The sequence below is a fragment of the Zonotrichia leucophrys genome, chromosome 4 (genome assembly GCF_028769735.1).
Source record: "Zonotrichia leucophrys gambelii isolate GWCS_2022_RI chromosome 4, RI_Zleu_2.0, whole genome shotgun sequence".
Taxonomy (NCBI): Eukaryota; Metazoa; Chordata; class Aves; order Passeriformes; family Passerellidae; genus Zonotrichia; species Zonotrichia leucophrys.
Genome location: NC_088173.1, coordinates 40,965,138 through 40,975,563, shown reverse-complemented (window position 1 = coordinate 40,975,563; position 10,426 = coordinate 40,965,138). Strand labels below are relative to the sequence as shown.

Sequence of the window (10,426 nt, the reverse complement as noted above, 5' to 3'; positions counted from 1 at the left end):
TGGGAACGGGGCGGCCGCGATATTAGTTGTTGTTATTATTGTTTATTGTTATTTATTTTGCAGCAGTTTCTGTTTATGGCGTGATGCATTTGAGCCCAAACACATTAGGTGCATTATTCATTGGGTACATTTGTCAGAACATGCATGTGTATAAAGAACTAATGATCCATATTAAATTAATGACGCTATAAAAAAGAAAAATACCCCATACATGCAGTTTATGACGGCAACTCCCGACTTTGATAAACCATCGAAAAGACTTAATCAGATGAAGCATTGGACTGTTCCGTCTCCAAAATTACATTTCTCGAAATGTGCTTGTACACAATGTTGGTTTTATTAAAACAAATTAATTCAGTCATTAAGGAATCATACGGCAAGTGTCTCATAAGTCAGGACCTCCAGTGTAACAAATTGATTAAATGACTGTGTAATAGTCTCTTTAAACAAATCTAGTGTAACAAGTTAATAGATCTGCTCAATTACCATGCTGGGGTGATGAGGATGTGGGCAACTCTCTCATTAAATCCGGGATAGCCTTGGGGGGTGCGGAAGGGGCGGTGCGGAGGTGCGTGTCTGTGGGGCAGCGCTGCGCTCCCGCAGTCCCGGCCAGGAGGGACCGGGCGAGGAGCCGGAGCCGGAGCCGGGCGGGGATGGCTGCGGGCTCCGGGCAGGGCAGCCCCACCGTCGAGCCGGGGGGCTCCTCCTGACACCCCAGAGCCGGGGGCGCGGGCGGAAAATGTATTACCCCGCTGCCATTTTGTTAAGTGTTTGCTCCCCGTTGTGACCCCGCCACTTTATCTGTTGATTTTTATTTTCTGAGTGCATGTTGCCCATATGTTACTCTAATAGTTGCTATAATTCTTGAGCAATAGGGCTCATATTTTACTGAGCTGAATTAAAAAGAATGCACTTTAATAAAAAACCCGAGCAATACACTAATGGCTTGACATTGATGTATTTGCATAAAGATGAATTATATGGGCTCGCTTGACACGACTTTTAATAAATGATCGAGGACGTTATTACAGGGATGCACTTGCGTGTGCGGAAGCGGGTTATTGCCGCGGGGCCGGTGCCAGGCGCTCCCCGCAGCCCCGCGGCCCCGGAGGGCAGCGAAGGGCACTGACCGGCCCTGCCGAGAGCCTCCCGCCAGCCGCGGGCCTCCGGGCAAGGCCTGAACCCCCGGGGAATGCGGGGAGGCCCGGTGCTGCCTACTCGGCCCTTGTATCGATAACTTCATTCTTATCAACCGCGCTCGCTGGGGCGCGGAGCCGCTGCCGGGCTCGGTGCGGTGCGGGATGCTCGGTGCGGTGCCGTCCATCTCCCACCTAGGCTGAATAGCAATCATTATCATCTACAACCCTAAACTCACCCTCCTCGACTTCTACCTACACGCTATAATAACTGCAACCGTTTTCCTCACCCTAAACACAATCAAAGTCCTAAAGCTATCTACCCTAATAACTGCATGGACCAAAATTCCGTCCCTAAACGCAATACTACTCCTAACGCCACTCTGTCTCTCAGGACTCTCTCCCCTGACAGGATTCCTGCCCAAATCCTGGATTTGGGGAACCGAGGATTCCTGCGGGATGCTCGGTGCGGGTGCACTGTGGGGTGCTCGGTGTGGGTACGGTGCGGGGTGCCCGCTGCTCCCCGCGGCAGCGCCGCCTCCTCCTGCCCGGCAGATGTTTGCATCCCTCACGGACACTGGCAACCGCTGTTGGAGACAGCTGGCAAACGCCGCCAGAAACGCGTGTCTGGGAAATACCTATCGGTGCAGAAGGTAAAGGCGGAGCTGCAATTAGGAGGGAGCAGTTCATCTCACTTTTTAATTTGCGGCTGGCGACGCCGGCTCTGAGCGGTGGATCCTGCACAAGCGCCTCTCCCAGCGGCTCCTCTGCCCGCGGCCGCGGTACTGGAAGGGACTCGGGGTGTCCGGGCAGGGGTGAAAGCCCACCGCCCTCATTTTAGCGCCCGGGTTCTCTGGCCTGAGGGACGACTCATGTCCCGAGGGAAGGAGTGCCTAAAGCAAAGCCTCGGGGCGGCTGGCAGGGATACAACGAAAGTCTTGCACGAAATAACATCACGGCAGCAAACGGAGGGAGAGCGGAGGGGAGACAGCGAGCGTGTTATATGGGAAGCGTTAAAAAATAATAGCACTGAGAAGTGATGAGAGATAACGGGATTTCAGAAGCTCATCACAGGAGACCACACGTGAGGAAAAGGGCGGGAGAAGCCATCACTCGCTGAAAGGGTCGCTCTGTCCCGCGTGGCTGCCGGTTTGGGCATCCCTCTGGCAGGGTGTAGGCAGTTCCCTCCTCGCTGCCTGCGCCGGGAACTCTGGCTGGGAGTTGCTGTCGGGATGAGAGAACCCGCAGGCCTCGGGGCTGTGACAGCGCTGCTGTAGGGCCTTGTCGGGGACCGGGTGACAGCGGCCTACGTCCTGGGCTTTCCCCCAGCGCACACGCCCCGGGTAGAGCCACCCCTTCGTTACCCCGCGGAGAGCGGAGAGCTCTTCCTTTTCCCCCTCCCTGCCAGCGGCCACTCCGGCCGTGGGCTTCCCCTGGAACCTGTGTCCCCCTGTGGCACCGCCGTGCGGATCCTGCCCGCGTCCATATGTCCACATCCAGCTGCCGGCCCAGAATGGGGTGCAGGCGGTGGGGTGGCCCCGGCCCCTCCTTTGCTTCCCGTGCCTCCCCTGCCCCCGTCCCTCCTTCCCCGCAGTCTCGGGGTGCCCACGGCGATTGCAGGGCGCGGAGTGGGGCCGGTGCCTGGGGCGCTTCTACGGGGAAGGAAATTTTTTCCCCTGTACTTGGTGACGCTCGCTTGGGCTGGAGACGGACCAGGCGTTGGAAAAGTAGGGACCCTGGATGCTTTGGGCACGGCCGGGAACTTCTCCCGCGGTATCTTCCGCATCCCAGAGAAGGCACATGACAGGGACAGAGGCAGGGTAAACCCAGCCGCCTCGATTTCCCCCTAGCCGGGAAATCCCAGAAACAGCTGGTTTTATTTCCGCTGAGCCTGGAAGTCCAGCGCACGGAAGTGAGTGGGGTTTGAAACAGAGGGCTCTGTGAGGAAAGGGAAGGAAAGCCAAAAGCTGTGTGCGAAGGGAGCTGTCGGGAGCGGCCCGCGGTGCTCGCTCACCGCTCGGGCAGGGCCCTCCCGCCCCGCTCCGTGCCCGCCTCTCCGCACGCGTGTGCGCAGCTGCTCTCTGCCCGCGGGAGTTCGGCCCGGGCCCGAGCGAGTGACGGCTGCCGGGGAGAGGCTCCCATTCCCCAAGGACACGGCTCTGCAGCATTTTTTAAATGTCGTTTTCCCGGAGATTTTACAGTTCCGTCACAAATTCCTGCCTGCACGAAGGACTGAGCCGAAAGTGAGGCGGATCTCGGCCAGGCCCCCGCGCACGGGGGGAACCTCCCGCCCCGTGAAGCCAGCTGACATTTGTCTTTTAATTGTTCACCGTGCTGTCCGTGGCAGCAATCCAGGGGTTAGCTATTGAATCTCTTCCTAAAAAGTCCTTTCCTGGAGGAGAAGAAGCCCAGCCGGCTTTGGCTTCCAAAACATGTCCCGAAAAGGGGGGGCCGCGAGCTCGTGTGAATCCCCTGCTCTTTCTTCCAGCGCCCCAGACAAAACCAGCCCAGCCAAGCGGACAGCGCTGGGCTCTTTTCCCCGCGATTCCACTTTGACGGTGCCAACTGCAACTGGTGGCCAGCTGGGTCTCTGTGCAGGAGTAAATTAACTGGAAAGCCTCAGTCGGTGCTGCGGTGAATTGGAAAAGGGGCCGGGGCCGCCGGAGTGCTGGCGGCAGCCCGGGGCGCACGGGAGGGCGCGGGCAGGGCCGGGCCGGGCTGCGGAGAGCGGGGCCGGCCGGGGAACGGGAACGGGGCCGAGGGTGCGCGGGCCGAGAGCCCCGGCCGGGCCCCGCCCCGGCGATCCGGACCCCGCCGTGTTCTGAGTTCTCTCCCGCAGCCCCGCAAAACCCGCGGGGATCTCGCAACAGGGCCGAGGCAGCTCCCTGGCGAACAAGCAGCCCTTCCCTTCCTGCCTGCACGACCCGTCGGGAAGGATGGGCTGGGGGGAGTGTCGGTGGGCGATGGGCACCCCCGGTACCCCGGGTAGGGAGAGCCGGGACAGCCGCGCCGGGCAGCCGCAGAGCGCCAGGCTTGCTCCCGGCCCCGGCATTGTGTGAGCCGAAATAGGAATAAAACCCTGCTCTACCTTTTTTTCTTCTTATTTTTTATCCTGTTTAGAAAATTATCCCCAAATAGAATTATTTATTTATTTATTTCCTCCAGAATAGCTGGCCCTTTTTCTCTCTCATATCTGATATGATATGAGACCGATATCTGATATGATATGAAACCGATTCTCTTTGCTCTGCTGGTCCTTGGGAAGAAAAAGAAAAAAAAAAAAAGAAAGAAAGCGATTGTTTCTGGATCGTTTGGATTGTTTCTGTTTGGATATGGAAATGATCGCGTCAGATAATGAGTTTCAATTTAAACCAGGTCTGGTATTGGGTCTATTTGTTCTAGACACTTAGCCGGGCTTTTATTTTATCCACTGTTTTCTTCTTGGAAAGCCGTTTATTTCCCATAATAATGGTAACACTCTGCCGTTAATAAAGCCCTGCATCGCCCGCCTCTGAGAAAGTTGAAACAGCCTAATTTAGGCTGAGTGGCCGGGTGGAAGCTACCTGCCCGCTCACGTCCCCAAACAACCCGCGGCTTATTTTATTTGTATCCTTCTTGAGTTCCCACAGCAAAATAGTCAACTTCCATTAAAAAAAAAAAAAAAAAAAGCGCTCAAACAACAAAATTCTTCAAACAAACCAAACAACAACAAAAACCTTACTACTGAGAATCAACAAAAATTATCTCTTCTCTTTTTTTCCTCCCCTTTTCCGTGGTTTCATTATTTAATCTCTGATAAAATAGATTATCTGTACCCTTTAGTGAAGGCAGCAGACGTCTTTAAACTGGTTTAATTGATTTATCGTTTAGTTGTTTTGCTTGTTTTTTGTTTTTTAACAGAAAGTGCATTACATTTAACTGGTCTTGCAAAGGGCTTTTCTTCTCTTTACAAACCGAATTATTTTTAATATAAATTAATAAATGTTAAGATGCTATATCACGATATATCATCGTTATTAGCTTAAAAAAAAGAAAAACCAATTTACATTCTCTAGTATTCCGTATGATACAAAAGAAAACACACTTTAAATTCAAATACAACAATTTTATACTTTGACTGACAGTGGTTGTGACAATTCCCACCAGCTACTTTTTCAACACGCGGTTGATTGGGAACGGTGTAAATGAAAGCAAACTCTGTCCCTCCGCCCTCTCCCCCCCACCCTCCGCCCCCCCTTGCACGACGACCGCAACAGAAAGTGTTTCAAAAATACTAATAAAAAGCACGCGGGGCCGCCGCAGTTTCGGCCCGAGGGAGGAACCGGCGGCGTTTCCTCGGCGGTGCCCCTGGTGCTGCCGGAGAGAGTGGGGCGGGCGGGACGCTGCGCCCTCGGCCCCCGCTGTACAAAAAACAACAACAAAAAAAAGAATGTATATTACATTTTAAATATTCACAGTAAGGAACGCCTACGGTCGCGGTGACTCACGGTTTATTTACAAAGAGCCGGCAAAGCCGCCCGGCCGGAGCGGGGCCGGGCTCGGGCCAGCCCCGCCGCTCCGCTCCGCCCGCCGCCCCACGGCAACAACGCGCGGCGCGGGGAGCGGGGGCGCCCGCCGGGCCCGCCGGGGCCCGCAGTCCTCTCTGCGCTCCCTGCGGCGTCTGCTCCTCCTCCGGGCGCGTAGAGTCTAGAAAAATAGATCTGTACATCTCCGAACGCGGCGGAGGGCGAAGCAGGCTAGACAGAGGCCTCTCCCTCCGGGGGATGCAGCAACAGCCCTCCGCCCCCCGGCTTGTGTTTCTTCAGGAGCTGCGTGATCTTCTCATCGTCCGAATTGGGGTCCAGGGGCTTGTTGTAGTCATCGTCCTCCTCCTCGTTCTCCGAGGCGCCCTTCAGCCGCTCCGTCTCCGAGTCCTGCTTCTTCTTTGCCGTCGCCATCTCCGCTGCGTGCTTCTTCCGCCACTTGGTCCGTCGGTTCTGGAACCAGACCTGCCCCGCCGCCACCGTCAGCATCAGAGCACGGCCACCCGCGGCACCGGGCCGCTCCCACCCCCGCTGCCCGGCCGGTGCCCATCTCCCCATCCCCGGCGTGCGCAGCGGTGTCCGCTCCGCCGCCCTCGGGGCAATTTTCCCGCAACGAAAGCGGCCGATCCCCGCGGCACCGCGCTCCCGGCCGCCGCCCACACCCGGCCCGGCGCGGGCCGACAGCCGCCCCCAGCTCCCCCGAGGCTCCCTGCCATCCTGCCTGGGGTGGGAAAGCACGCATTTGGGGCCGATGCCTTCCCCAGCCCCCCTGCCCCGCCAGATGTATTTACTCTCCGGCAGGGCGCTGCCAGAGCAGGGGGGCATTTTCATTGTAGGAGCTGCAATAATTTATTCGCAGCCATCGGGACGTATTTGCCGTGACAAAGGAGGCAATGCAGATCAGACTGAAAGCGTGAGCACCGCCGAGGGGCCCCTCTGGCCCAGTCCACCAAGCAAACACCTCTGCGTGTTCTCGGGGGACTCAGCCCCCTCTCCCAACCCCTCACACCTCCGCTTTGCCCAAAACACAGAGTTTTTAACCAGAACGTAAGAGTGCGGGTGCGGCAGTGCGACACCCTTTCCCGGCTTTCCCAAAATGCTGGCTACCCCCACGGTGTTCAGAGCTTCTCAGTCTCGCTTGGGTTTGTATGGTTCAATTTGATTAGTGTTTAAAATGCTTTAAAACTACTTTCTCGCCCCCGCAATGAGGCGATAAGGGGAGAAATGCCAGTGGTTGCCGGGAAAGCCCCCGCCAGCCCGCAGCATCTCCGGCTGCTTCAGACGGGGCCCCTTTTCCCGGTGGGGCCCTTTTGTTCCCCGCTCCTCCAGCCCCGCACCGCTCGGTGCTCTCACCTTGACTTGGCTCTCCGTCATCCCCAGGGAATACGCCAGCCGGGCTCGCTCCGGGCCCGCCAGGTATTTCGTCTGTTCAAAAGTCTTTTCCAGAGCGAAAATCTGCTGGCCAGAAAAAGTGGGTCTTGTATGTTTTCTCTTCCCGTCCTTATCCAGCAAAATTGAGCCTTGATCTGGCGAAGGGAGGGGGGGAGAGAAAGGGAAGGCAGGGACAGACAAGTTAATCTACGGATTTGGGAAAGCGCTTCACTCCCAAGCCGCCCCAGGAGGCGGAGGGGTCTCTACGCGGGGGATAAGAAAACTACTGCCTAAGCCAAGCGACTGCTCTGGCCTTTCGGCTCGCCTTGATTATTTTTTCTTTAAGATCAAAAATCTGAGCGGGCAAATTATTTGGATTTAAAAAAAAAAAAGCCGCAGCCGGTGCGAGCGGGTGGTAGCAGAAAGTCCTGCTCGGGAAAAGTTTGTGAGCGCCCCAAAAGCCAACCCCGGCCCCGAGAGTGCCCAGCAGCGACGGCGGCAGCGCGGCTAATTTCCCCTCGGAGGGTTTCGCTTTTCGCCGGCGATAATTGGCGATATATTACAGAGATTTGCGGTGACCGAAGGGAGGGAGAAAGCAAAATGAACTTAAGAAACGAAAACAAAAGAAATCGAGGCAAAGCTAGCCCGCTCGGCTGCGGCCGGGCCCTGGGTAGAAGGGTCGCACAGCGATGCCAGGGCGCGGGGGCTCGCTGGCACGGGGAGCGGATCCCACGGGGGCTCCCGCGCCCTCTCCCCCCGCTTCCCCGCCACGCCGGGTACTCACGGGGGGCGCAGGCGAGGCGGGCGTCCCTCCACGGCGGGCTCTGCATCACCCCCGGCCAGAAGATGGGCGTCCGGCCCGGCAGCTCGGCCAGCGGCTTGGGGTAGCGCCCGGCGGCCACGGCGGCGGCGGCGGCGGCGGCGCCAGGACTGAAGTAGAGGGCGGGCGGCGGCGGCGGCGGCGGGCTGAGGCTGCCGAAGCGGGGCAGCCCGGCCAGCAGCCCGGCGGGCGCCGCCGAGGAAGCGGAGGGCGAGGCGGAGGCGAGCGCGGCGCCCGGCAGGGGCATGGAGGGCCGGCTGAGGATGTCGTTGATGCCGTGCGGGGTGGCGGCCGAGAGCTGCGGCGGGGCCGTGCCCAGCGCCGAGAGCCCGCCCGCGGCGGCGGCGGCGGCGGCGGGCGCCTTGAGGCCCGGGGAGCCGAGCGGTGGCGAGGGCGAGGCGGAGGCGGGCGAGGCGGAGGCGGAGGAGGAGGAGGCGGGCCCGGCGGGCAGGGGGTACGCGGGGTACAGCGGTGCCTTCATCTCGGCCATGCTGTGCAGGGCGGCCAGCGGCGGGCTGCCCAGCAGGAAGGCGCCCTGCCGGGGCGCGCCGTCCATCTGCCCCAGCGCCAGCATCCCCGTGCCGCCGCCGGCCGGGGGCTGGGGGCCCGGACGGCCCCTAGAGCCGCGGGGCCCCGGCAGCCGGCCCGGGGGTGCCGCCCGCACCGGCGACGCGCATCCAGCCCGTGGGGGCCGCCGCCTCTAGCGAGGAGCTACGCGCCCGAGCGGCGGCCCCGCCGTCCCGCCGGGCATCGGGGCTGCGCCTCGGCGGACGCTGCCTGCCGGGGCGGAAAGCGGAGCGGCGGTACTGTCGGACACGGCGGCTGTATACGCGTGTGTGTGCGCAGCGGCCGTGCCCGCTCCGATGGACCGCCGGCGGCTCACAGCTGCGCGGGGGCTGCGCTCGCCGGCCCTGCCTCCTCCGCGGCGCCCCGCATCGCTCCCGGCGCGGTTCCGGAGGCTCTGTCGGGGCTGCGGGCGCGGCTCGGGGCGCACTGCCGCGCCGCCCCGCTCCTGCCTCCTTTAGCGGGGGCACGGCCGGCAGCGGGCGCGGCGGCGGCGGCGGCGCGGGGCGGGGGCGGGGCGGCCGCCGGCCCTGCCCACCCGTGCCCGCCCGCCCTGAGCCAACTTCGGGCTGGCTCGGCTCCCCTCGCCTCTTCTCCTGGCTTTTCTTTTATTTTCCTCTCTTCTCCTTTTCCCCCTCTCTTTTTCCTTTCCATTTTTCTTTTCCCTCTTTCCCCTTCTTTATATTTTCCCTTTTCCTCTCCTTTTCCTCTCTTTCCTTTCTCTTTTCCTTTCCTTTTACTTTTCCCTTTTGTTTACCCTTTTTCCTCTCCTGTTTCTTCTCCCTCTTTTTCTCCCTTTTGCTTTCCTTTTTTGCCTCTCATTTTTTCTCTTCTTTTTTCCTTTTCTTTCTTGCTGTTCTTTTTTCTTTGTTTTTTCCTTTCTCTTTTATGTTTTATTTTTATTTTTTTTACTTGTAATTTTTCTGCATTTGATTTCTTTTTCCTTTACTTTCTCGTTTCCTTTCCTTTTTCATCTTCTCTCTCTTTCTCTTTTCCTTTGCCCTCTCTCATTTAATTCCTGTTTTCCCCCATCATTTTATCTATCTGTATTACTCTTTCTTTCTTTCTTTCTTTCTTTCTTTCTTTCTTTCTTTCTTTCTTTCTTTCTTTCTTTCTTTCTTTCTTTCTTTCTTTCTTTCTTTCTTTCTTTCTTTCTTTCTTTCTTTCTTTCTTTCTTTCTTTCTTTCTTTCTTTCTTCTCTCTTTCTCTCTTTCTCTCTCTCTCTATTTCCCTCTCTCTCTCCCTCTCTGTCTTGGGAGCGACTCCAGAGCGCAGAGCCGCCCGAGTCTCGGTGGGGCCGGGCCTGCCCCGGTGTTTCCTTGGGATGCGGGAGGTGTGAACAGCCTCGGCCCTTCCCGCACGCTCTGGGCTGTGTGGATGCTCTCTGCTCCCGCTGGGTCCGGGTGTTGGTGCCCCCGCAGCCCCGGTACCAGCTAGCCCCTGAGCACCTGTGCCCGGCACTCCGGCTGCTCACGGCAATTCCAGCAGCCTAAAGCTGCAAGGGAAAAAAAAATCCTATTTGTCCCAAAAAGAGCATTCCACGGAAGAGTGATGCAAAATCACCCTGAGCAATTTTTACCCTGTGTTGTCTGTGCCGTGTGTTGTACCTTTGGGAAACTCTATTTTCTTCGAGCGTGGAAAACCGGGATGATGCGAAAATTAATTTTATTTTAATTACGAATCTTAGCTAAAGCGGAGGCACGTTGGTCCTCTACCTGCAACGCTGTTTCCTTCTATTTCTAAATAATCCCTTGTTGCTCTGAATTGTTTTAGTTTGAGTTATAAATTTGCTGAATACACTTGGAGAAAGGGCGCGTAGGGTCTTGCCTCGCCTTAACTTTGGCGCAGCCACACGAAGGGCACGGCCGGGAAGCTCGAGTTAAACCTCCGAGTCTGAATTTCTTTTTTTTCTTTGTCCTCTTGTCACTTCGCAAATATTCTAAAAGAAAACCCAAAAGAAGTGTTTTCCTGCTGGTTGCGGAGGAGCCGGGGGCGCTCGGCTGCCGCAGCCC

The 10,426-nt window shown here is 57.7% G+C and overlaps 1 protein-coding gene across 1 annotated transcript; it reads right to left on the bottom strand.

Moving 5' to 3' along the window:
• Positions 1–5,374: 5,374 nt before the first annotated feature.
• On the bottom strand, positions 5,375–8,886 carry NKX6-1 (NK6 homeobox 1). The gene is made up of 3 exons (XM_064712343.1): positions 7,815–8,886; positions 7,013–7,185; positions 5,375–6,124 (listed from the first exon to the last, which is right to left on the bottom strand). The coding sequence occupies exons 1-3, from the start codon at positions 8,422–8,424 to the stop codon at positions 5,873–5,875; spliced, it is 1,035 nt and encodes a 344-aa protein (XP_064568413.1). The 5' UTR covers positions 8,425–8,886; the 3' UTR covers positions 5,375–5,872.
• Between the last annotated feature and the right edge of the window lie 1,540 nt (positions 8,887–10,426).

Bases quoted from the DNA above. Each gene is read 5' to 3' on its own strand.
- NKX6-1 (XM_064712343.1), bottom strand. From the start codon at position 8,424: ATGCTGGCGCTGGGGCAGATGGACGGCGCGCCCCGGCAGGGCGCCTTC. The intron at 7,186-7,814 runs GTGAGTACCCGG...TCCCTTCGCCAG, and splicing joins CCGCCTCGCCTGCGCCCCCC to ATCAAGGCTCAATTTTGCTG. The intron at 6,125-7,012 runs GTGAGAGCACCG...GCGGCGGGGCAG, and splicing joins TGACGGAGAGCCAAGTCAAG to GTCTGGTTCCAGAACCGACG.